At 38.3% G+C, this 27,406-nt stretch overlaps 1 protein-coding gene across 6 annotated transcripts in view; it reads left to right on the forward strand.

The window, feature by feature from the left end:
* CEP192 (centrosomal protein 192) overlaps positions 1-27,406 on the forward strand; it is a 141,997-nt gene that overhangs the window by 65,533 nt on the left and 49,058 nt on the right. For all 6 annotated transcript variants that reach the window (XM_075529886.1, XM_075529890.1, XM_075529889.1 and 3 more), the window contains 7 exons: positions 993-1,123; positions 2,478-3,303; positions 3,398-3,524; positions 17,882-18,053; positions 22,559-23,339; positions 25,276-25,424; positions 27,160-27,390. In XM_075529886.1, the coding sequence (XP_075386001.1) occupies positions 993-1,123; positions 2,478-3,303; positions 3,398-3,524; positions 17,882-18,053; positions 22,559-23,339; positions 25,276-25,424; positions 27,160-27,390 (2,417 nt within the window). The remainder of the gene's footprint in view (positions 1-992; positions 1,124-2,477; positions 3,304-3,397; positions 3,525-17,881; positions 18,054-22,558; positions 23,340-25,275; positions 25,425-27,159; positions 27,391-27,406) is intronic.

The following is a 27,406-nucleotide window of genomic DNA, read 5'->3' on the forward strand; positions in this document are numbered from 1 at the left end:
AGCCTGTTATATTAAAAACTGGATGCTTATGCTTGCTACTTTTCAATGTGCATTAAACATCTGTCTAGCTATTTTTATGTTGAAGAAGTTGTTTTAGTATATCTGGAAGTGTTTTCTTATAATTTTTTTATGGATACAGAGGTACAGTGTATACAAGCATTTGACTGACTCGATAAAAAGAAACTTAACTGTGTGATTAACATACAAATTCAATGAAAGACATTCAGGAACAGATATTATTTGTAACTTAGGGATTCCTTGTAGGCTACTTTTAATTTTTCTTTTTGGTTATAGATTTGTTTGATTTACATATTAATCTTTATTTCTATTCCTTACCAAAGTGGCCAGAACCCACCTAAATGCTTTTGTAAAAACAAAGTTAATGAAATAAGTTGTTCACATAGGCTATTGTGTTCATGTAAACTTTTATTTTTAGTTAGATGTCTTAAAATTAGATTGTTAAAACATTTCAAAATTTATACTAGGAAACTTAGGTATGTTAAAGAGTCATGATACTTACCTGACTAGCATATAAAATTAAACTTTTTTGTGCCTTGCCTACTTTTAAATTTTAAATAGCTACTTTTGCTAGTACAGTGCTGCATACTGCATGAAAACACCATGTAAAGACCCTATAGTCCACTAGGAGCGATGAGACCAAGAGTATTTATTGCTAGTTGGTTTTCTATTACTATAAAACAGTCATGTCAGAACTCAACTTATATATTTGTGAATTATTTTTAAAAAAGTATCAAGTGGGTATATGTGAGTATTTATAATGGAGAATTTAAAACCATCTTCCTTCAAACTTTAGACTTGACAGAATTACGCCAAATTAACAATGCTCTTTTCCTTTGTCTTAGTAACTATTGTTTTAAACAATTTGTCATTTTGGGCACAAAACTTCTTCCTATGCAATGAGTGATTTTGCCTGGACCTTATCAGCAGAGATTACTGCATATTATAACTTGAATATTGTATATTTCCTACAGGCGATTTAAATGAGCAATCTGAGACACAGCTAAGTGAAGGCTCAGTTACTCTAAAGGTTGAGGAACTAAAGAGTACTTCACTAGAAGATGAAAGTGATGTGACATTAATTTCCAATAAAGGCAAAATGGAGGTATTTTATGCCTTTCATTAAATTTTTTTTTTATCATAGTTCTTTTAAAAGACGAAAAGGGCCGCATGGGACGGGAGTGAGGGAAGACATGCATGCTTTTTGTGGCTTCAGTTTTATGATTCTTTTTGAAAACATTTTTATTGATGTGTAAGATATATATACAAAAAATTTGTTAAGCAAACTCAATAGTCCCGTGAGTTATCACAAATTGCACACTGTGTTCATATCAGATCAAAGAGAATATAGCTCAAACACCTTCCCTTTCTTAGTGTTCTGACACCTAACACTTAGCACTTTTAAAATTTCACCTGGTTTTATATTTATTATTAGAGAAAGCATGTGGTGAGGGGTCACTATGAGTGAGAATTAACTCAATAGTAGTGAGAAGAGAAACATGTATTTTCTTGATTTTTATGTTTTGCTTCTCTGTAAGTTACTGAGATCAGTTCTGTTGTTGAGTGTGTTGGTCGACATTTTGGATGTTTCCAGTGCTACTCAATTATAAATAATGCTCTAAACATGTGTCTTGTCTTGCTGTATACTCACATTCTGGAAATTTGTGCTTGGGGTAGAATTGCTAAGTCATAGGATTTGTATTCTTTGAATTATACTAGCTTTAGCCTAAAGTTTACCAGAATCATAGCAATGTAGATTCTGTCCAGGATATATAATAATACTAGTTAATATATATTGCCACCAAAATTTGGTATTGTTACTCATTCTGGTAAATGTATAGTGGTATTTTCTTATCTTTTTTGTTTTTGTTGTCCGCATTATTGAGTTTTCATATTCAATTGTCCATGGTGCATTTCACAGTGGTTGTACTTATTTACAATAACAGCAGCCGTGTATGAAGATTCCAATCTCTCCTCACCCACCCACCCCCTAGCATTTGTTGTTTTCTGCATTTTCTACTTTGCTATCAAAACTGGGGTGAGTTAGTATCCTACTGTTGTTCTGATTTGCACTTGTATGTGTTTTGGCTACCTGAATGTTTTCTTTGTTAAACTGCTCATGTCCTCTGCCCATTTTTAACTGAATTTTCTATCTTTCTCTTGTTGAGGTGTTGAGTTTTCTATGGATTTTAGAGATTGGGCACTTTTCTGATTGATCTTTCTCAAATTTTTTTTCCCAGACTAGGGGTTTTGTTTTCACTTTTTGGGTGAAATCCTGATGCACATAGTTTTTTTCTTCTTTTTTTAATCTTTAACACATTCTGCTTATTTAGTTCGTTTTCTGTGTGTGTATTTTTCATTATATTTTATAGTGGTAGAACGTACTATAAAAGTTAAATTAATATGCACATGTCCATGGAGCTAAGCTTGTTGTTTGATGTAAATTTGCTTATTTCTAGGACATTCTCTCAGTGAACAGCAAACCCAGCAGGAACAAAGAAGAGCTCTCGGATAGTAGTGACTCTGTGCTCAGAATAAGCACCATTGCTTCTGCCATCGCAAATTCATCTGTGAGCACGGATCCATCTGAGCTCGCTGCCATGCTGAAGGCACTTACAAATAAAAACAGAGAGAAGACCTTTCAGGAAGATAAGGCAGAAAAGAACTTTTCAATCGGGTCTCATTTCTTACCTCCTGATTTAGAAAAGAGTATAGGCTCCAATGCGTTCGATATGGAGAAATATCTTAAAAAAACAGAAGTTAGTAAATATGTTGGGTTGGAAAATTGCTCCAGAGCTGATATGTCTGATATTTGGGATGTTTCTTTGCCAAAAGAACAGACTTCACAAACTATCTGTGCATTAAATTTAGATCCTGCTAATCTTAGTAGAACAGAACCAGAAGAAAGCACTGCGGTTCTTTGTAGCAAACAGAGAGAGAGCCAGATCCAGGAGTCATTTAGAAGTATTAACTCTTCTAATCCAGTTCTTAAAAATACAAGTGATAAAGAGAGTACAATAGTTAACGTGAAGAGACATTCTAGTGCTACCAAGCTACCAGATATTGATAACCGCGAGAAAGTCACCTCAGTTTCTATGCCAACATGTGAGAGTTACTCACTAGTACGGAACACTACAATCACGTCCCTTCAGCTCTTACATGAGTGTGAAGAAACACAAGATACCAGAGAAAGTCAGAAGCAAGATGATTATGTTACTGATTTAAACAACAGTGAAAAGCATGTGACTTTTGAAAAACATTCCATAGATTCGTCTGAAAATGTTGGTAAGTTTGAGAGTAATTGATCATATTCACAAAATTTGGGGGGATTTTTTTTTCCTTCTTCCTATTCTCATTGGAAAATACACCTTTCAAACAGATTTGCCACATACTTTTCTCAAGCATGGTGGACAAGATTCAGTGGATGACCAGAATAGCTTCAGGTCTTCAAATTCACCACTGAGTCATTCTTCTCCTAGTGAAGTTTCTGCCACAACTTTATCAAGGTAGGTTTTTTTTTTCTCTTCCTTTTAAAATAATATACACAGGTATATTTTTCCTAAGAAACTCATCTGGTCTACCCTTGAACGATAGTCATTATAAATATTTTACGAATTTCTTTGCAGCCTTTTTTGTCTACAAATATGTATAGTTTGCTTTTTTCAATAATCATTCTCTGTATTTAAAAGAAAGTCGTATTACAGGCTGTATAATGGCTCCAACATTATTTCTGATACTTTTGATAGATGTTTGCCTTATGTTAGCTTTCATTACTACAATGATAATACAGTATAAGGTATTACACACATTTATTATCTCTTGATTTATGACAGCTACTTCTGATTCATGGTCATATTGGACATGGGCAAATGTCCAGATGTAGGGTAAATTCCCAGAAAAGAATTTATTGGAGAAAGGGGGTATATACATATTTAAATTAGTACAGTTCTCAAAAGTGATAGTGTTAATTCAAATTTCTACTAATAGTTTAGGAGAGGACACACTTGCTCATAGTCTAACCAACGTAGTGTTTATCAAACTTTTTTAATATTGACAATCTGATTCTTAAAAATATAGTATTTCAGTTATTAGATGCTATCCACTTAGTTCTGACTCATTGTGACCCCATGAACAACAGAATGAAGCAGTCTGGTCCGGCTACATTCTCACAATTATTTTTAAGACCATTCTTACAGCCCCTGTGTCAGTCTATCTTGTTAAGGATCTTACTCATTTTTCCTGCTCCTCTGCTTTTCCAATCATGATGTCTTTTTTCAGGGATTGGTCTTTACTAATAACATACCCATAATATGTTAGATGAAATCTCACTGTTTTTGTTTCTATGGACTATTCTGGCTGTACTTCCTCTAAGACAGATTTATATGTTTTTCTCCAGAACCATAATTCAATTTCCCCCCGGCATCAGTTCTTCAGTCTTCCTTATTCACTGCCCAACTCTCACATGCATATGAGGCGATGAAAAATACCATGGCTTGGATCAAGTGCACCTGTCTTTAAAGTAACATTTTTGTTTTTTAACAGCTTAAAAACATCTTTTGCAGCAGATTTACTCAATGCACTGTGTCATCTGAGTCCTTGACTTCTGCTTCCATGAACATTGATTGAGTTTAAGCAAGATGGAATTTTTGAAACTTCAGTCTTCTCTCTGTGTATCATATTATTTATTGGTCTGGTGTGGATTTTAGTTTTGTTTACATTAAGTTATAATCCATACTGAAGGCTGCAATCCTTTATGGTCATCAGCAAGTGCTTTTAAGTCCTCCTTACTTTCAGCAAGCAAGGTTACGTCATCTGTGTATCACAGGTTGTTAATAAGCCTTCCTCTAATCCTAGTGCTACATCTTTCTTCATATAATCCTTTTAAAATTATTTGCTCAGTATACACATTCAATAAATATAATGAGTGGACACAACTCTCATATATACCTTTCCTGTGTTTGTTTGTTTGTTTATTTATTTATTTATTTATTCATTCATTCATTTTCCTTTCCTGATTTTAAACCACGCAATATGTCCTTACATTTGCCAATTACCTCTTGATCTATACACAGGTTCCACATGAGTACAAAGAAGTGTTCTAGAATTCCCATTCTTAACATTATCGATAGTTTGTTTTGATGTACTCAGTTGAATACCTTAGCATTATCAATAAAACACAAACATCTTTCTGTTATTCTCTGCTTTCAACAAAGACTCATCTGAGGTCAGCAGTGATATCCCTTGTTCCATTTGCTCTTCTGAATCCGGCTTTAATTTTTGGTAGCTGTCAGTGTAGTGGTGCAACTGTTGTTGAATAATCTTTAGCAATATTTTACTTGCATGTGATATCAATGATACTGTTCTGTAATTTGTGCATTTTGCTGGGTCACCTTTCTTTGGAATGGGCACAAATATAGACCTCTTCTAGTCAGTTGGCCAGTTAGATGTTGTCCAATCTTCTTGGCATAGACTAGTGAGTGCCTCCAGTGCTTCATCAGCCTGTTGAAATATTTTAATTGATACTCCATCATTTCTTGGTGCCTTTTTTTGTTTTTAAATCATTTTGTTGGGGGTTTGTACAACTCTTATACCATCCATCCATTGTGTCACTACATTTGCTCAGCTTCTCATTTTTTCCCTCCCTCCGTGACCCCCCCTCCTTCACGAACCTTTGATAATTTATAAATAATTATTTTATGTCGCGTCTTACAATGTCCGATGTCTCCCTTCACCACTTTTCTGCTGTCCATCCCTTAAGGAGGAGGTTATATTTAGATCCTTGTGATCGGTTCCCCCTTCTACCCGCCTTTCCTCCACCCTCCCGGTATTGCCACTCTCACCACTGGTCCTGAAGGGTTCATCTGTCCTGGATTCCCTGTGTTTCCAGTTCCTATCTGTACCACTGTACATCCTCTGGTCTAGCTGGATTTGTAAGGCAGAATTGGGATCATGATAGTGGGGAGGAGGAAGCATTAAAGAACTAGAGGAAAGTTGTATGTTTCATCTTTGCTATACTGCACCCTCACTGGCTCATCCACTCCCTGTGACCGGTGCCTTGTTTTTTGGATAATACCTTCAGTGCGGCTTTGATTTCGTCTGTCGATACCATTGGTTCTTCATCATAGGCTGCCTCTTGAAATGGCTGAATATCAACAACCGTATATACTCATGAATAAGCCGAGATTTTCAGTGAATTTTAATGCAGTTTTTGTGGTAAAATTAGGTGTGTTGGCTTATATTCGGGTCGGCTGATATTCGAGTATATATGGTAATAGTTTTTGATACTATAACTCTGCATTCTTTACATCTTCTTTGGACACTTCCTGTATCATGTAATATTTTTCCCATTGAAATTTTCAATATTGAAAATTGAGGCTTGAATTTTTTCTTCAGTTCCCTCTGTTTAAGGTAGACTAAATATGTTCTTTTTTGGTTTTCTAACTATTAGATTTACCTTTTAAATTCATCATTTTTTCTATTTGCCTCAGCTACTCTTATGATTAGGAGCAAGTTTCAGAGTCTTCTGACATCCACGGAGTTCCCTCCTCCCCTTTAATGGCCTTTTGCTTTCCTCAGAATGAGTGGTCTCGATGTCCTTCCACAGGTCATCAGGTCTTCTGACATTAGTGCTCAATATGTCAAATCTGTTCTTTAGATAGTTTCAAATTTTCCAGTGGAATATATTCAAGGTTGTATTTTTTTTCAAGTTTGTATTTTGGCTCTTATGGATTTGTTTTCAGTTTCAACTTGAACTTAGATATGTGCAATTGATAATCTTTTCCACAGAAAGCCCCTGGCCTTGTTTTAGTTGTTGATATTGACCTTTTCCAATTTAGCATCCCACAGATGTAGTCATTTTGATTTGTATGTCATTTCATTTGGAGAAGTCCATGTGTGGAGTCGCCATTTGTATTGGGAAATATTTCTGATAAAGAAGTTGTTGGGAGAGCAAATGCCTTGAGAATGATTGGGGCAGGGAATGTATGGATGTGCTTTATACAATTGATGTATGTATATGTATGGATTGTGGTAAGAGTTGTTTGAGTCCCTAATAAAATGTAAAAGAAGAAAAGAGAAAAAAATGATTAGGGCAAAGACTGTACAGATGTGCTTTATACAAGTGATGTATGTATATGTATGAACTGTGAAAAGAATTGTATCAGCCCCAATAAATTGTTAAAATAAAAAAAAAAAAAGAAGTTGTTGGTCTTACAAAATTCTGTCATGTGCTTTCCTTTTCTATCACCTTGGCCATCTTTTCCAAGTCTTGTTTCTTTCTCTGTTGCTTTCCAATCAACAATAAATATCAGTGCATATTAATTGCATTTTTGATGAATTTAGGCTGAAGTTGGTAATATTTTTCAATATTATCACTCACTTTAGTGGTTGGTAGAGAAATATGAATATAGGTTGTATTGGTTGGTGGAGAAATATGAATAAAGGTTGTATTGACTGATTTCCCTGTTTGTGGATAGACACAATGCTATCACTGACAGCATTGTACTTCAAGATGGATCTTGTAATGTTTATTTATTTTAATAGTTCGTTTTATCCATATATCAACTATATCAAAAACATTTGTACATATACTGCCATCAACATTTTCTTTCTACTTTCTATCAGCTCCTCTATTTTCCCTCTCTGTCTCCCACTTTCTCAACCTCGTGAACCCTTGATAATTTATCAATTTTTAAAATTTCCATATTTTATACTGTGTACTGTCTCCCTTCACGCATGTTTCTTTTGTTCATTCTCCTTTGGGGGGGGTGTATGTCAATCATTGCGATTGGTTTCCCCTTTCTCCCCGCTACCCTGATGGTACCGGTACTCTCATTATCGGATTCTGTGCATTGAGAGTTCTTTTTATTTTATTTTTTTACATTTTATTAGGGGCTCATCCAACTCTTATTACAATCCATACATATACACACATCAATTGTATAAAGCACATCCGTACATTCTTTGCCCTAATCATTTTCAAAGCATTTGCTCTCCACTTAAGCCCTTTGCATCAGGTCCATATTGAGAGCTCTTATCTGTACCAGAGTACATGCTCTGGTCTAACCAAATTTGTAAAATAGAACTGGGATCATGATAGTGGTGGGGAGGAAGCATTGAAGAACTGGAGGAATGTTGTGTGTTTTGTTGGTGCTGTACTGCATCCTCGCAGGCTTGTCCCTTTCTTGTGACCCTTCTGTGAGGGGATGTCCAGTTGGCTTTAGGTCTCTATTCTAACCCTCCTCGTTCACATTGAAATGATTGTTTTGGGTCTTTTGATGTCTGATACCTGATTTCATCGACACTTCATGCTCACACAGGTTGGTGTGCTTTTTCCATGTAAGCTTTGTTGCTTCCCTGCTAGATGGCCTCTTGTTTAACTTCGAGCCTTTAAGAACCGAGAAACAGGCACCGGCTGCTTTCTTCACCACATTAGCTTATGCACCCAATTTGTCTTCAGCGTTTGTGTTGGAAAGCAGAGCATCACAGAATGCGAGGTTATTACAATAAAGTATTCTTGCATCGAGGGAGTACTTGAATAGAGGCCCAGTGTCTGTCTGGTACCTTAATACTTAACATATAAATATACAAAGACCTATATCACTATTGCTACATATTAATATATTTACGTATATACATCCCTATGTTTATACCTCTATAAATGTCTTTTGCCTTCTAGTTCTTTCCTCTATTTTCTTTTACTTTCCTGTAGTTCCTCTATCATGTTTGACCTTCATTCGGCTCTCTACTTTCTCTTGGCTACTTTGCACGTAATTGAATCCCACCAGGCATTCTATGTCCTCCTCCCCATCAATTTTAGATCTCTTTATTTCTTTGTTCCTGGGCTTGTTGCCTCCCCACCTCCTACCCTCCCACTTCCTTCTCTTTGCTTTCACCCTGGAACCATCAGTCCTATTGTTTTCTTTTCAGATTGTTTATCTTATGTAGATAAACATGAAAAAATAAAAGAAACAAAACAGAAAATAGCCTATGAATAGTTCTAGGTCGGTCTGATGTAGTCCCAAGCCGTGCCCCCTGAATTTGATATGTTTTCATAATTTCCTCAGGGATTTTATTGCTTTGCCTCCTTGCTGCTCTGTTGAGCTCCCTTCGTGTTACACCGTGATGGGGTAGGGTGGGGTGTGTGTGTCAGACTGGGCACAAGTCCTGAACTGTGTCTCTTTGTGCATTGGTGCTCCGAGTAGGAATGTTGTCCTCGAAGCTTAGTGGTCCAGGATGCTGTTCTCTCTATATATAGTCTGTCTGTATCTATCTATCTATCTATCTATCTATCTATCTATCTATCTATCTATCTATCTATCTATCTATCTATCTATCTATCTATCTATGCCTCTTAGTTTGCTACCCTGTGGTCTAGGCAGATCTGCCACTCTCCCTGGGCTTTATCTTAAGTGCTGTCCTCTAGTGCATTTTTCTGGGAAAGGGGTTGACGTAGCTGGGATAGGGGCCGGCCCTGCCCCACAGATCTCTCTGTTAGTTCACTGCTTCATGCCTGTATGTTTCCCTCAAAGACTGGCACACTGGGTTGATGTCTGGTCCCTCTCTCACTTTCCTGTGGAGACATAAACAGTACCTTTCCTGGGGTGGATTAGTTCCCTGTTCCCCCCACTGCCTTTGTTTTTCTGTAATGTTCTCTTTGGTGGAGAACATGTACGTTCTTTTTGAATTTGTCATTCCCTACATAGTAAACCATATGACTTCCTGATTTAAAGTGGCCCATTTCAGTTGTCTAATGCCTAGGATATTGATTTTTATGCATTCCATTTAATTTTTTACAACTACCAATTTTCATTTGTATATTCCAAGTTCCAACTATTAATAGGTATTTGCTGCTGCTGCTTCACATTTTTAGTTGTGCTTTATCAGTAGCTTTAATTCATGTTTCTTTTGTTATATACATTAGCCGTGGTGGCATAGTAGTTCTGCTTTGGGGTGCTAACTGCAAAATTACCAGTCCAAAACTTTCAGCGGCCCCTTAGGAAAAAGACATGGCTCTCTACTTCATGAAGAGTTATAGTCTCACAAACCCAGAGGGGCTCTTCTATTCTGTCCTGTAGCATCGCTGTGTGGCGGCATCAACTTGATGGCAGTGAGTTTAGAGGTTTTGTTTTTATTATGTATGTGACACTGAACAACCTTTCCACAATATTTATATTTTCAACTATCATACTATCTCCTTGTTTGTTGCCTATTTTTCTCATGGATTGTATGCTATTTTCTTCACATTGTGTTGGATACCTTAAGAAAGTTATCTGTCGGAGCCAGCCCGCGAGTCGAACAGTCCTGAGAGGGGCAGCGAGGATTAAGGGGAAAAAGAGAGACAGAAAGTATTGGGAGGGCAGCAGTCTGATGGACTGAAGCACCGGAGTTTATTCTACACACTCCTTATATCCATGCAGAAACAACCCGGGGTTAATTATCTCATTGTTAAGCAAGCACATTTGATACACATAGCAACTCTTAATCTTCTGCCAAGCCAGACATTCTTGAGAAAATTAAACAACCTGTTTTTCCCAGACCTTGCTTGCTTTCTTGTCCTTGACAGTCTGTTCAAAGCGTAAAGTCACAGCAGAAATCAGCAAACACTTAGGTCATGAGACTTCTCAGCCGTTTCAAGGCTGAGTCTTAATGGGCTTCAACAGTTATCCTTCTGTAGACAATAAGACATCCCCTCACAGAAGGGTCACAAGGAAGGGATGAGTCAATCAGGGCACAGTATAGTACTGATGAGATACACAGTATTCCTCTGGTTCTTTGAGGCTTCCTCATTCCCCAAGATCACGACCCCAGTTATGCCTTTCAGTTCTGGCTCGACCGGAGCCACATACACTGGTACAGATAAGAGCTCTTGACACACTGAATCCAAGTCAGATAAACCCCGCAGGAACAGAAATGGGAGTAGGTGTACCAGGAGGGTAGGAGGAAGGTAGGGAGAGAAAGGGGAACTGATTTCAGTGAGCAGTGCATAATTCATCACCCCTCCCCAGGGTAATGAATAACAGAAACATGGGTGAAAGGAGACAGTGGTTGGTGTAAGATATGAAAATGATAATAATTTACAATTTATCAAGGTGTTGCAAGGGTAGGATAGGGAGGGAGGACAAAAAGAGGAGCTGATACCAATGACTCAAATAGAAAGTAAATGTTGGGAAAATGGTGATGGCAACATATGTACAAATATGCTTGATACAATTGTTTTATAGAATGTTATAAGAACTGATTTAAAACAATTTCCAAGTTTTTTTTATATCTTTTGCCATGGAGAAATAGTTTTTATTAAGTTGAATTCTTGAATCTTATTGCTTTATGAAAGTTATTTTTTATATTTATATACATAAACATATATATATAAAGAATAAGAAAATGTTCCCTGGCTATTAAAATTATTAAATATATAAAATATATTGTCAAGATATTTCAAATGTCAGATACCATATATACTAGAGTATAAGCCAACCCAAAAATCAGCTGAGGCACCAAATTTTACCATAAAACTGTAATAAAAATATGCTAAAAAACTCAGCTTATACTTGAGTATACATGGTAATTACTTTATGAGTTAATTACATATATTTAAGAACATTACTTTGTACTATGCCACTTGTACCCTAGATGTGCACTTTATTTGCTTGTACTTGTATCTAATTGGCATGTGAATGGCATGAGCAGTAGAAGAGGGCAGATAATGTGTATGAAGGGGATGAAGAGGAGAAGACAAAGAAAGGAAGATGGAGGAAGATGTGGAATTTCACTACATACTATTTTCTAATCTTTTCTTAGTCATAAATATATTTTGAATCAAAGAATAGTATTCTAGCTGATGCCAGGGGCTTAAATGGAGAGCAAATGTTTTGAGAATTATGAGGGCAATGAATGTACAAATGTGGTTTGCACAATTGATGTATGTATGGATTGTGATAAAGAGTTTTATGAGCCCCTAATAAAATGATTTTTAAAAAAGGATAGTATTCTACAGCCTATTTATATGCTGAGTTTTTCAGCACATTTTAAAAATAATTTTATTAGGGGTTCATATAACTCTTACCACAATCCATACATACATCAATTGTGTAAACCACATTTATACATTCATTGCCTTCATCATTCGCAAAACATTTGCTCTCCACTTAAGCCGCTAGCATCAGGTCCTCATTTTTTTTCCCTCTCTCCCCGCTCCCCCATCCCTCATGAACCCTTGATAATGTATAAATTATTATTTTATCATATCTTTCCCTGTCCGACGTCTCCCTTCACCCACTTTTTTGTTGTCCGTCCCCCAGGGAGGAGGTCACATGTAGATCCTTGGAATTGGTTCCCCATATCCAACCCACCCTTCCTCTACGTTCCCAGTATTGCCACTCACACCACTGATCCTGAAGGGATCATCTGCACTGGATTCCCTGTGATTCTTGTTCCTATCTGTACCAGTGTACATCCTTTGGTCTAGCCAGACCTGAAAGGTAGAATTGGGATCATGATACTGGGGGTAGGGGGAAGCATTTAGGAACTAGAGGAAAGTTGTATTTTTCATCGTTGCTACATCGCACCCTGTCTGGCTCGTCTCCTCCCCGAGACCCCTCTGCAAGGGGATCTCCAGTGGCCTACAAATGTCTTCGGTCTCCATTCCGCACTCCCCCCTCCAATTCACTATGGTAAGATTTTTTGTTCTGATGATGCCTGATAACTGATCCCTTCAATATCTTGTGATCGCACAGGCTGGTGTGCTTCTTCCTTGTGGGCTTTGTTGCTTCTGAGTTAGATGGCTGCTTGTTTACCTTCAAGCTTTTAAGACCCCAGACACTATATTTTTTCATAGCCGGGCACCATCAGCTTTCTTTGCCACATTTGCTTATGCACCCATTTGTCTTCAGCGATCCTGTCATGGAGGTGAGCACACAATGATATGATTTTTTGTTCTTTGATGCCTGATAACTGATCCCTTCAGCACCTTGTGATCACACAGGCTTGTGCGCTTCTTCCATGTGGGCTTTGTTGCTTCTGAGCTAGATTGCGGCTTGTTTACTTTCAAGCCTTTAAGACCCCAGTTGCTATATCTTTTGATAGCTGGGTACCATCAGTTTTCTTCACCACATTTGCTTTCACCCGCTTTGTCTTCAGCGTTTTTGTTGGGAAGGTGACCATCATAGAATGCCAATTTAATAGAAGAAAGTATTCTTGCATTGAGGGACTGCTTGAGTGGAGGCTCAATGTCCTTCTACCTCATTACTCAACCTATAAATATATGCACATAGTTCTATTTCCCCATCCTCATGTATAAATATGTTTGCATATGTCCATGTCTTTATCTAGACCTCTATAAATGCCCTCTGCCTCCCAGCTCTTTCCTCTATTTTCCTTGACTTTCCTCCTGTACCACTATCATGCTCAGTCCCCACCTGGGTTTCAGCAATTCCTCTTGTTTACATTACCCTTGATTATGCCCAACCAGGGCTCCACACTCTCCTCACCACCAATTTGGATCATCACTTTTTGTTCCCTTGTCCCTGGGTTTGTTAACACCACTTCCTTTCCCCATACCTTCCCCTCTCCCATACCCCCCCGGAACTGTTGGTCCCGTTGTTTTCTCCTCCAGAATGTTCATCCAGCCTATCTTATTTTTTTTTAAACATTTTATTCGGGCTCATACAACTCTTACCACATTCCATACATATACATACATCAATTGTATAAAGCACATCTGTACATTCTTTGCCCTAATCATTTTCAAAGCATTTGCTCTCCACTTAAGCCCTTTGCATCAGGTCCTCTTTTTTTTTTTTCCCCTCCCTCCCCACTCCTCCTTATTTAGACAGACCTATGGAGATAATGACATGAGTGAAACCAAGCAACAATATACAGCAAAAAACACAGCAACAAACTAATGACAACAAAACAAAACACAACAAGAAAGAAAAGCTTGTAGTTCAAGAATCGTTTGTTGGCCTTTAGGAGTGTTTTCCAGTCCAGTCTGTTGGGGCACCATGCCCTGGCCCCAAAGTCCACCTTCAGCATTCCCTGGGGATCTTGCCATTCCATTCCCTTACTCTTCTGTTGCTAACCCTTAGTGTTCTGCCTCGGTGTGGCGGGATTAGATTGGGTGCAGTTCCCACGCTGTGTCTCCGGTGTTGTCCTCTGTAGGGCTATGGGTCAGTGAGCGGCATCATGTCTCATAGTGGGGCTGGTTATGTGGTCTTCTCTGTGAACTGGCTGCTCTAATTAGGGTCATCGTACCCAAGGTCTGGTGGGCGAGGATGTTCAGCACATTTTTAATGGGTTTTTTTTGTGTGGTAAAATTAAGTGCCAAAAAAAAAGAACAAAAAAATAAAAATTAGGTCCATTAAAAAAAAAAATTTAAGTGCCTCGGCTGATATTTAGGTCGGCTTATACTCGAGTATATTGTTTGTACTTTTAATTTCTATAATTAGTTCTTCCTATAAATCATATAATATTCCTGTGTGTATAATATAAATAGCAATGAGATGATTTTCCCTTTAGTGAAAAGTTGCTATTTATTACCAGAGCCATGGTGGTACAATTGTAGCATGGTTGTCACTCTGTACTCACCACGTACTCTTAGGGAGAAAGATTGGGCAGTCTGCTTTTCATAAGTCTGCTTTTGTAAGATTTACAGCCTTGAAAACCCAAACACCAGTTCTGTTGTCCTACAGCAATAGTTCTCAACCTTCTTAATGATGCGGCTCTTTATAACAGTTCCTCGTGTTGTGACCCCAACCTTCAGGATTATTTTTACTTATTTATTTTAAAAATAATTTTATTGGGTCTTGTACAATTCATCACTATCCATTCTTCCATCCATTGTGTTAAGCACATTTGTACATTTGTTGCCATGATTATTCTCAAAACATTTTCTTTCTACTTGAGCTCTTGTTATCAGCTTCTCATTCCCCACTTCCCAACCTTCCCTTACAATCCCTTGTTAATTTTTAAATTATTACTATTTTTCATGTCTTACACTGTACAATGTCTCCCTTCATCCACTTTTCTATTGTCCCCCCACCTTCCCCTTGCCCTCTTGGTATCGCTACTCTCACTATTGGTCCTGAGGGGTTCATCTGTCCTGAATTGCCGGTGTTTCCATTTCCTATCTGTATCAGTGTACATCCTCTGGTGTAGCCGGATTTGTAAGGTAGAATTGGGATCATTATTTGGGGAGGGGGAGCAGAGGAAGCATTAAAGAACTCGAGGAAAGTTATATGTTTCATCAGTGCTATACTGCTCCCTTACTGGAAGCCTGGTATTTTTCAGTAGTTCACTTTTCATTAAGAACTTTGTAGTTTTTGCTGACCTAATGATTAACATTGTTGTGATTGTTTATTTTATGGGTTTTATGTTTTTAGATGCCACAAAAATTTTCCTCTGTAATAGTTTTTCAGATATTGAATAGGAATAAGTTTATGGTGAGGTTTTTTTTTATGGTTAGTTTTCATGTTGGCAGCTGGAACGGAGATTATACCATATATACTTGTGTATAAGCTGAGTTTTTCAGCACAAAAAATGTGCGTAAAAACTGGGGTCCGGTTTTTTCCCAGCTGCTCCTCTGTGGTCCCGTGGTCTCTCTCCCCCGCCCCCGCAAAAAAACAAAAACAAAACAAAACTGTGGTCTGGCATATACATGGATCAGTGGTACCCCAGTGAGATGTAACATCTTGCTGCCCCTCTCCCCAGGTAACGGGACAAGCGCCCGTTATCTCGTGGGTGATTGCCATTTCTCCGCTGTTCATTCAAAACCCCGCTGACACTGCAGGGCTTTGAATGTTTGTTTACTCACATCTAACCAATCAGAGCCGTCCTATGACATGGACAGCTCCAATTCGCAGAAGCACCCATAGTGATTCACTTACGCTGCAGCTGAACTGGTAAGGATGTGTCTGTAGTCTCTCCCCTCTGGTCTCTGTGTTAATTCACATCCTGTATCCCCCCCCCCCACCTGTACAGACTCTCCCCTCCCCTCCTCCCAGCTAATGTGGGGGCGGGGACGGGGTGGGACATTACCATGAAAGTTCTTTTTCAAAGTGTTGGTTTTTTATCCTATTAGAAATAGATACTCTTGAGCCAAAAGAAAAACGCCAGTCATATGAGGCTGGTTTCAAAATGAAGGTTGTGTCAAGAGCAGAAGAGAGCAATAACAGTATTGCAAGTGGGGGATTCTTTGTTGAGGAAAAGCAAGTGAGGGAGTGGTGGAAAATGAAGGCTAACTTGGAACGGATTCCAAAAGCTAAAAAAACTTGTGGTTTAACGTCTTTTTATGGGACTCTAGAGAGTGAATTGCATAAATTGGTTATGGAGTGCCATAAAAATGGTTACTGTGTAACACACATGGGAATCTGCATATGTGCTCTACAAATAGCTAAGGATGACAAATACAAAGCACCAGACATTCAAAAATTTGCTGTGTCAGCAGGATGCTGTGCCCGCTTCATGAATAGGTTTGGCCTATGTTTGAGACAAAGAACAAAGATTTCCCAGAAATTGCCCAAGACCTCGAAAAAAATTGTCATTCCAGTCATTTATTATAAAACAAAGAAGGATTTATAATTATGACCTGGTAGATATTGGGAATATGGCTGAAACTGCCATGACTTTTGATCTTCCAAGCAATAGAACTGTGGCATGACAAGTTTAGGAGAAAAAAACATTTTTCTCAAAACCACAGGAAATTAAAAAAAAAAACCACTTTACAGTTGTTCTGTCATGTTTGGCTAATGGAACTAAGCTGCATTGTCATTTTTAAAAGAAATAACTTGCCTAAAATGATCAATTTCCCACCAAGATTTACTGTGCGTACACATGTTAAAGGCTGGATGGATGAAGACGGAATAAAAAAATGGCTGGAAGAAATCTGGAACTCACGACCAGGAGCAGCCTTAAAGAAAAAGCCATCGTTACTTGTTTCAGATATGTTCAGAGCCAACCTATTGGTTGACATTAAAAATTGGCAAAATCTAGTAAAATTACTTTAGCTGTTATTCCAGGTGTGTTTATATCTGTACTGTAGCCTCTGGATGTATCTTTGAATAAGCCTTTTAAAGACTGTGTGCGAAGGATGTGGCATGAATGGATGTCGTCTGGTCAAGTCCACCTAACAAAAGGAGGAAATCTCATGAAGCCTGACATAGAGTTAATAGCAAAGTGGGTTTGAGATGCATGGGAAGACATTCCAGAAGACATGGTGCAACGTGCCTTCCAGAAATGTAGTATTAGTAATACTATGGATGGCAGTGAAGACTGCGCTTTGTATGAAAATGACAGCAGTGATGGTGATGATGGCGATCTCAGTGAGGACAGCGTCTATGATGACCTCACACCAGCTGAAGCTCTGCATTGGGATACGGAAGATGATGAGTAGTTCAGTTTTGAAGGATTTTAACTCTTTACATTTTAGCTTGGTTGCTGATTGAGCTCAGGGAATAGTACTCTTAAGGTATCATTGTTGATACCTTATTGTTTTTGTCTAAACTATTTTCCACTTACTGTGCTAGTTTACTAATGTTAAATGACTTGTCCTTTTATTTAAAATAAATATTTAAATACATTAACCCTGTGCTGTCTCAATTTTTAGTAATTTTTATTTTCATTTGTTGTGATTTTTGAAACTCACCAATAGCTTCTGCATTTTCCACCCTAGGCTAATACTCAAGTCAATCAGTTTTTCTGGTTTCCCAGGTAATAATTAGGTACTTCGGCTTATTCTCGGGTCGACTTATATTCGAGTATATACGGTAGATTAATAATATTGTAGACAAGTAGGGATGACATTTTGCTGATGTATATAATGTTAAAGTAATGGATAAATCCAATCATGAGATTTTCTTCTGTCCTCTAGTTGTGCTTCAGAATGTTTGGATGTATCCAGTGAACCTTTGAAGCCTCCCGGTGACAGTGCATTGTCTCAGTTGGCATGCTCACATGCTAGTGTGAGCAGGCTGACATACCTGTCTGAGCATGAGAGCAGCTGTTCTGTCCCAACTACAGATTACTGCCATGAGGACCATCAGGTAAGCAGGCATCTTGATGTTTTTGTGTGTAAGACTTCAGCTTTAAAGTATCATTGATGTATGATTCTGACTGAAGGGCAGACCTCCACGCTGTGTTTTGCAATCTTATCCTTCACAACTGATTGGGCAGCTACTCACATAAATATATACTAGAGCTACACACAATTTAGGGTCTACCCTCAATGGGCTGTCAGTTTGTGGAGGTCACTGTAATGCCATTTCACAGCCATACCTACATGAACACATGATTATCTTCTATGATGACTGGGGCATGGTTCAGCAAATGATTGCAGGAAGCATATTTTTCAGGCCTGCTTAGTAACAGAAAGGAAACAAGTAACATGGGGTAGGCATGGCTTGGCCTTTGAGGAGCGCCATCGAGTGTAGAATCATGTACAGGCGGCTAAGCAGATCAGGGAAGAAAAGAAGGAGCAGTCAAACCAAACAGTGTCTTGGATGTAGAATTCAGGATTGCAAAGGCTGTCAAGCAGAAGACTGACGTGCTCATGGTTTTAAAACGCCCACTCAAAAAGTAGTGCATAGGAGAGAAAGATTCAAATCGAGAAGATATATTTCTTGTTACTAATATTAAGGCACGTTATGGTCGTGGTAGTAGCAGTGGGAGAGAATGAGAATCTAACATCTTTGTGTATGTGGGGGATGTTTTGTTTTGACAGTATTTCATTTATTAATGAACTAAAGTATGACTGATAAGACATAGACTATATAGGTTGCCTCCATCAAGTTACTACATATCTACCATAAAGTTGCTAAATAAAGTGTCCTAGATGTAAGACCTTATACCACTTTAAATGAAGCTTTTTATTTCTAAAAATAAACTTTATTATGATACAATTAGCAAACAATAAAATATACACATTTAAAGCATACAGTGTGAGTTTTGAGAACTACATCTACCCTGTAATTACCCACCATTCCATTCAACATTTCTATCACCCCCAAAAGGTTTCTTTGGGTGAGCACTTTATACTCACATGGTCTCTTCTATTCCTCAGACCCTCACTGATCTCCTGTCTGCCACAAAAGCTTAACTTTGCTTTTTCATACATATTGACTCATTCTGTAAATTCACTTTTGTGTCTACCTTTTCCTCTTAGAATTATTTTTGTTGCCTGTTGTTGGGTTTTTTGGGTTTTAGCTTTTTGTTGTGAACTGGGTGAAGGTTTGCATAGCAGATCATCAGGTTTTCATTAATCAGTTTATGCAAACTATGTTTCACCTCATTTAATGCAGTTCCCTCAGTGTAGCATCACTTTTGTTTCCTGCTGCCATTCTGCCTTTTTTCCTAACTCATCTGAACTTTGTCCCTGCGTAAATTTTGATCTCAAATGGTTGATTATTTTAAAATGTGTGTTCCTCACTAGTACTTTTTCATCACAAGGGTGAATTTAGTTCTCGATCTACAGGCTGAATCAAGTGCTTCTACCACTCTCCATCCCACTAACAAGTCTGATATTTTTTCAAGATTTTATTTTTAGTCCACTTTTTCTTCCCACTTTATTCACAGTCCTCTCATTTATTTCTTTTTAGAGGATTTCTGTTAAAAGGGAGTGATGGCAGTACTTGACTTCCTCTAACTTCATATCAGGAGGAAAATTAAACTCCAGCCTAAGGTCCATTCTGATGAGGTGGAGGTCAGACATGCCTTCACCAGCCAGCCCCTCTTAGCAATTCCAACACCAGCTGTCCTTCCCACAGCTGTGGGTTCAATTAATTCGTTGGACCTGTGTTTAATAATTTATTGCAATGTATAAACAGAACTTACAGACTATACTCAAAATTATAAGGTTTATGAGGAAGTTAATAGGCTACAATATAGGATTGAAAATGTTCAAGATACAGTTCTCTACTCAGGACAACAATACATGCCTATAGCGAAACCTCTGGCCCTCATTTCCTTGGCCTGACTGCAGCCCTGTTTGGGCAAGCTCTTTCTGCACTGCTGATAAATGCCCACCGGGCACACCTCTACCATAAGCAACAACTTGAAGGTGCTCAGCTCTAGCTCTGCGTCAGCAGACCCAGCTCCCCAGTTAAGTGCCCAAGACCCCCTTCTCTGCAAGCAAGCCTACTTGAAGGTACTTAGCCCTTGTTGCTCTGTGTGCCGTGAAAACCACTGCTCTGTCTTGGGCTCTGGCTCTTTGTTCTGCCATTCGTTTTCTGGCACGCTGCTGCTTCTCTGATGTTATTGCCATTCTTGAACCAAGGACCTTCAATAACCAGGTATTTAGAGTCCAGAGACGTATTCCACTTCTGGCTCTTCTTTTTCGATGGTAGTGAAATCGCTGTGCTTTTTCTAAAATGGTTTCTTTTAAATCCTGTGGGATGGCAAAATTACCATCCCCTAGAGTTCCAAGTGTTTGCAATCACAACTAACCCTGCTCTCACTCACAACTGAATTAATCTAATTCTATCAACACCTTTCTCTATCTCCTCTTACTCAAACCTATCAGGAAAAAAATAATTTATTGGAACTTAAAGATTATGGCTGATGAGCCATGTCTCTATATATAAGTTGATAGTGGTTGCCAGACAACACCTAATTATTTTGGTCTCCGAGCTATGGGAGTTAATGTTCATTTGGTCCATTAGTTTATTGGTCTAATTGTTGCCAGGCATCTTCAATTTTCTTCAATGTTCTTTTGTCTCTCGGGGAGAGACCAGTGTTTGCACCCTAGATGGCTTTTAAAACTGTAGTTACTTCTAACCTAAGTAGGAATTAGATTACAGGGGTCCTCAAACTTTTTAACAGGGGGTCTGTTCACTGTCCCTTATCCCTTGGTGGGCTGGACTATAGTTTAAAAAAAAAGTATGAACAAATTCTTATGCACACTGGACGAGTCGGCTGCTAAGCAGGACAGGCAGTGGTGGCAAAAACGCCCAGCGGGCCAGATAAATGTCCTTGGTGGGCCGCATGTGGCCTGCAGGCCGTAGTTTGAGGACCCCTGAATTGGAACATTGTCTTTGTAGGGTATAGTATACCAACTGACCTTGTTGTGCACCCAAACTGTGCCCTGTGAAACATTCCCTAAAGGTGTTTGGTTATTTCTAAGAAGTTTTCATAACTTTGTACTATCAATGCTCTACCACATTACTGAATATATTGGCTGAAAAACTCAAACTCACTGCTAAAGAGTCAGTGCCAACTCATAGTGACCCTAGGTGAAGGAACTGCCCCTGTGAATTTCTGACCTTCATTTCGAACTGCCAGTCTTGCAGATTGCAGTCCAGTGCATAACCACTATGCCACCAGGGCTCCACAATAATAGTGGTAGCATAGATATATACACATGCAGAAATCTAGTTTGTCAAACGTGTACACATTTATAGGTATACTTCCACCTTCTCACACCCACTCAGAGTGTGTGTCTATCCATGCATCACTGTTACTGCAGAATTGTGTATATATAAACCACTGAAGTCTGTTTCTTCATTAATAAGGAGGAAAATAATGCGTGTAGTGCTTGGTACCTCATAAGTAAGCACTGAATAGATAATAGCTGTGATTACTTACAATTTTTAGCAATGTTGTTAGTTGCCATTGAAGCAGATCTAAATCACGGTCGGGTTGGGAGGAGAAGAGCAGCTGATACCAAGGGCTCAATAGAAAATAAATGTGTAGAAAATAATGATGGCAATATACATATAAATGTGCTTGATACAATTGATGTATGGATTGTTATAAGAGCTGTAAGAGTCCTCAATAAAATGTTTAAAAAATAAAATAAATGAAGGAGAGCAGCCTGATGTTTAACAGAGTCAAGCATTGCCAGGCGTATTTGATGGCTTTTTTGCCCATCCATCCATCCATCCATCATCTTGAGGTGTCCTCGTAAGCCTTACTTGTTTTATGACAGTTGACGGTGTATTTCCGTATGTCTTGCCAACACCACAGAAGGAGGCTTCTGTCTTCCTGTTCATTGTCTAGCTTTCACATGTGTATCAGGTGATTGAAAAGGTCATGGCTTGGGTTAACAAAATGACATCTTTGAAAGCCCTGTGTGTTCCTCTTTTGTATTAGATTTTATTGCATAGTTTGTAGGAGAGAATTCCTTGAATTGGAAATAAATTTCTTACCTTTGTTCCCTTATTTTTATAAATGTTTTCAGATTCACAGCTGTAATTGGTATATGCCTTCTATGTAGTTTCCTCATTGTAATTATTTCTACAAAGTCATGAATGTAAAATTCCTAACTTCTAAACCTGGATTTCACAGCTGCAGAGCTACTTCCTCCTCCACCCCAAAGAAATCATGTTACGCTCATCTATTGTATTACTTGTGATTTTGCAGATGGTTTATATCTGTCCTACTCAGTTGAGGTGTGAATTATTACCCCCCTCAGAGTGACATCACCAGTGAGTTGAGTGCCACAGTTTCTTGTGCCAGTCCAACACCATTGGAGGATGAGCACACTAAGGAACATTCAAAAGAAAAAATTCAATTTCAAGGTAAAGGAAAAAGAACGTTATCTTATGTTTTTCAGGACAATTTGGATAAGAAAAAAGTGACTGAAACGACTGTCCTGAGTAGCAGAGCTGAAAATGCAAAACTTAGCTTTAGAATGCATGAAGATCCGGCCTTCAAAAGTGAAGAGCTTTCTCAAACTAGTCCAGTAGACTTGTCATCAAAATCTCATGCGTTGGACCAGATCAGCATGGCTTTTCCCAGCAGGGTATGTGTCAGTCATCAGGTTGTATCAACTAATGCCGACCTTGCGAAGATAGATCCAGAATCCCTTAACGAGGGTCAAAAAATGATATCCAAAACCACGTTAACTACCAACCATGAAATAAGTGACCAGCTTCCTGACCAAACAGCTCCTTGTAACCAGTGGGCCCCAGTGCCCAACTTTGAGGGCCATGACTCTGCTCCTGAGATGCAGCATCTACCTACTGCCATACCTACACTCTTGCCTGGACATTCTGTGACAACAGTGCCTTTTGCCCGTCCGTGTCTGAGAGCAGTGCCCTCAACTGGAAATGTTGCTTTGCCTCCGTGCCATGTCGGTGGTGCCACAGTCTGTGGTTTCTTAGGAGGCTGTCCTCACCATGTTCTATCTGAAGCACATGCTCAGAACTCAGTGGCCATAGGAATTTGTTTAGGACAAAACTTCAGCTCTGGATTGATGGGCTCGACTTCTCTTTGTAATTCATATTCACAAGCCTTCAATCAAAATCTTTTAAGTACAACAAAGCCTCCTGTGCAACCTGTGGGTACAAGCTGTGGAATTGGGCCCTGGGATTCAGGACGGATGTTAGAATATGGTAAGGTGCTTTTCTCCGATTGCTCACTGTTGCTATTATTTTAAAAATGAGTTTTCTCAAATCAGAACATAAAACTAATTTGTCTGAAGATAATGTCAGATTTTCTCTTTATCTTAAATGAGATTGTAGGCCACGTATATTTCCATGTCAGTTTTATGCAGTTATAAGGCTGCCTGTGTCTTTATCTTGCCCCTCTCTCTCTTGCCTTGCACTTGACTTTCTGTGACTCTTTCAGATAAGGGATACCCAATTTAGAGTTGGATCCATGACTGAGTTAGTTAACTTTCTTTTTTTTTCTTTCTATTTTAACTTTCACTTTTTAAGTCTTTGCAAGAGTGTTATAACTTAAATTATGTTCTTAGAAACATATACTATAAGTATGACCCTTTTTGGAAATAAGAATTTTTTGGTTTGTTTTTGTTAAATTAGTGATGGTGGGAGGGCCATGAACTTAATCCCTTTTGGTTAGTGTCTATAAAAAGATGATGAGACAAAGATCTTTTCCCGCAGCTCAGAAAACAGAAATTGTCTGGTTGTGCTGAACTTGAACTTGTAGCCTCCATCCAGATTTTCAAGATAATAAATTCCTATCCTTTAAAACCACCCACTTACTGCAGTAATTTTGTTAGGGCGACTGTAGGACAAGACAGAGTAACCGTAGTGGAGAGACAACTTTTCCAGCCTTCTTTTTAATCACCGAACTGTATCTGGCTAAAGTAGAATGAATACTTTTTCCAATATGTGATACACAGGCCTCTGACAGTACATATGTCTCAAAGTTGTCTAGGGAGAAGGAAAATTAGGATGTCAAAAAGTATTGCTATAAGAGCCTGGATTCCTTTATTAACAATAAATATTAAAATGTGACACTATTATTTCTTGACATGTCCTTCATCTAAGTCTGTACAATCCTGGAGGTGGTGTTTCCATCTCTTTAACCTTGTCCCAAAGAATCCTTCATGCTTTGATTTACACCATGTCAAAGGGACAGATTTGGCGTTCTCCAGGGACTCAAATGGTGTTCCTTTTCAGTGCTCTTTGTGTTTGGGGAACAAAAAGAAATCTAAAGAGGCAAGATCAGGCTGTTTAGGGTGGATGGGACAAGGTTCCCCAACAAAATTCTTGCAGGACAGCCCTTGATACCTTGAAGAATGAGCAGGCGCATTGGTGTAATGGGTAAAAAAAAAAATTGCTTGATACTACTTTACTAATCTTTTTCTCAGCAACACAATTTTGCATTTTCTTAAAAATTTTTCTTAATAAGCCTTTGCGATTACCCTTAAACCTTTGAGAAAATAAATCAGAACTACTATTTTTGTATATCCCCTAAAAGAGTTACCTTAACTTTCTAAGTTGACCTCTGCTTCGATTCAACTGGCACTGCAGATCCCTCAGAAGCCCCTGTTTGGATTGATCCTTTTTGTAAGTGCATCCTAATGAGACTGAAACAGTGTATTACTGAGAGAACTTGTCTGCAGCTATTTCCAGATTGCACGAACAGGTTTAAACACATTTTGTTTGGGATTAACCTCTGCATATATGAATTGGAGCCCCAGCAGCAATATTTTTAATTTTTCCTCATACACTGTCCAAGACCCCTTTGTGGGGCACTTGAACTAATAAAACCAAACAGTTAGCTTTGAATTTACAACTCATAGCGCCTATGTGTGTCAGACTAGAAATTTATTTTATATAGGATCTCCAGTGCCTGGATTATTTGGAAGTAGATTGGTAGGCCTTCTAAAGTCCCTCAACGTGGAATTGACCTTTAGCCAACTTTTTAATTAGCAGCTGAATGTAGTAGTCACTTTATACCATCCAAGGACTTCTGAGTTTAAGTAGGTGGTCTTCTGTAATAATTTCCATGTAACCAGTTATGCTTTTCATCAAGTACATCATGTTATTTGCATTTTTGTTACCTTTGATTCCTACACAGGGAATGCAAGAGTACCCGAGGAGTTGAGGTTTCCTCATGCTTGCTGTGTTGGTATTGTTTCCCAAACCCACCTCAGCATCTTGAATCCAGCTGACCACTGGTTACAGGTCAGCATTGGGGTGCTCAGCATCAGTGTTAATGGTGAGAAGGTAAGCGTTTGATATCTTTGCCACCTGTCTTAACAATTACTTAATTTCATAATAATTTTTTACAACACTTGATTTTATCTTTTTGAATTCTGCACACAGTCTTTGAAACACTATCTTTTTCTTGGTCCCCTTTTTATTACAATGCTTTCAGTTTAAGACATGAAATATATAAATGCATCCGATTTTCTTCTTTATTATCATTTGATACATATTTCTTTGCTATTTATTTATAAAAGTATACCTATTTTCTTTTGGCCATCAAGTGTTCCAACTCAGAGCAACCCTAAAGAACAGGGTAGACCTGTTCCTGTGGGTTTCCAAGACTGTCAGTTTTTAAGGGATGAGAAGCCCGTTTGTCCAATTTTTGCTTTTAGTGCTGCTTAAAGTCACTGGAAGCTCTGAGTTTCTAGTCTCTCCTTGTCAGATATTTTGCTGTATGTGATTAATTATAAGTTACTGCTATTTAACAACAACAAAAAGACTTTACTCTTGAGACCTACACTTTTATAAACGAGGGATTGTTATGACTAATGTACTCAATTTTCTTCTATTCCCTTTTGAAATATCTGAAGATTGTTTTCATGTGAATTCTCACATGATCAGTTATAGTTGGCAAAATTCCAAAACTTAAGTACTATTCTTTTCCCAGTTACAGTGAAGGTTTTAAAGTCAGTGAGTAGAGTAAGAGGGTAATGTGATCAGCAGCTAGTACTTTGAATGCTAGGTTTGCTACTGGTATTTGCAAATCCACATTGGTACATGGATTTCCTCTGCCTTCTTACTTCTTAGTAGCATTTATTTAGCTGGTAAAATATGGTTTCTTCCCACCTCTACATTTCTTAGCCTTTTCCAAAAGCTTTCAGATCCTGATATTAAATGAGAAGCAGGTAATTGGGTACAGGGGCTAAGGATGGAGAGAGATGAGATTTGAGGATTTTTTTTTTCTTTCGAGATTTGAGGATTTTTTTAAAAAACAATTTATTAGGGGCTCATACAACTCTTATCACAGTCCATACATATACATACATCAATTGTATAAAGCACATCCATACATTCCCTGCCCCAATCATTCTCAAAGCATTTGCTCTCCACTTAAGCCCTTTGCATCAGGTCCTCTTTTTTTTTCCCCCTCCCTCCCCGCTCCCCCCTTGAGGATTTTTTAAGGAGCATCTAGCAAGTGTTTATTTTTTTCTGTAGAAGTGAGCAGTCAAAAAGGAGATTCTCACCTATGGTCAGAGAGTAGGGATTGGAGTTGGTCAAAATCTTAGACTTTGAGGTTTGATAAGGACCTTAGAGATCAGTCTAACCTCTCCTGCATTTTATAGCTACAGAAACTATGTCCTAGAGAGATTAAATAATTTACTCCAAGTCACCCAGCTATTTTGTAAATTGCATAACATGGTGGGTAATTTCTTTTTGATATCAAAATGGATAAAAGAAAATTACAGGGCTTTGAAGTACTACTATTTTTATTGCTGTTACAAGGCAAGGCTATAGATTAATTTGTTTAATTGACAGTAGGCTAGGGATAGTATTAACTGAGGGTGGCTCCATTTGTGAAGCATGTTGACCAATTATACTTTAAAAATAACACGTTATAAAATTGAATATTTTTGTCAAAGTAAAAAAATGCTCAAATTTTATCATTTGACTGAAAAAGGAAGATAGTTGATGTTGCTTGTTTCTTTTCTGTGTAAAGCCATTTGCTAATGAACTATGTGGCTCTTTTTAAAAGGTGGATCTTTCTACGTATCCTTGCTTAGTTTTCAAGAATAAAGTCATCATAAGACCACATACTACAGAAGAGATAAAAGTACTTTTTACACCATCCAATCCTGGGATTTTCAGATGTGTGTTCAGTGTTGCGTCTTGGCCATTTCTCGCAGATGCTGAGACAATAATACAAGCTGAAGCTCTGGCCCACAGAGTCATTCTTACTGCTCTTGCAGAGATCCCTGTCATAGAGGTAAGTGTGTTTGTAA

This window comes from Tenrec ecaudatus, chromosome 13, assembly GCF_050624435.1.
Source record: "Tenrec ecaudatus isolate mTenEca1 chromosome 13, mTenEca1.hap1, whole genome shotgun sequence".
NCBI lineage: Eukaryota > Metazoa > Chordata > Mammalia > Afrosoricida > Tenrecidae > Tenrec > Tenrec ecaudatus.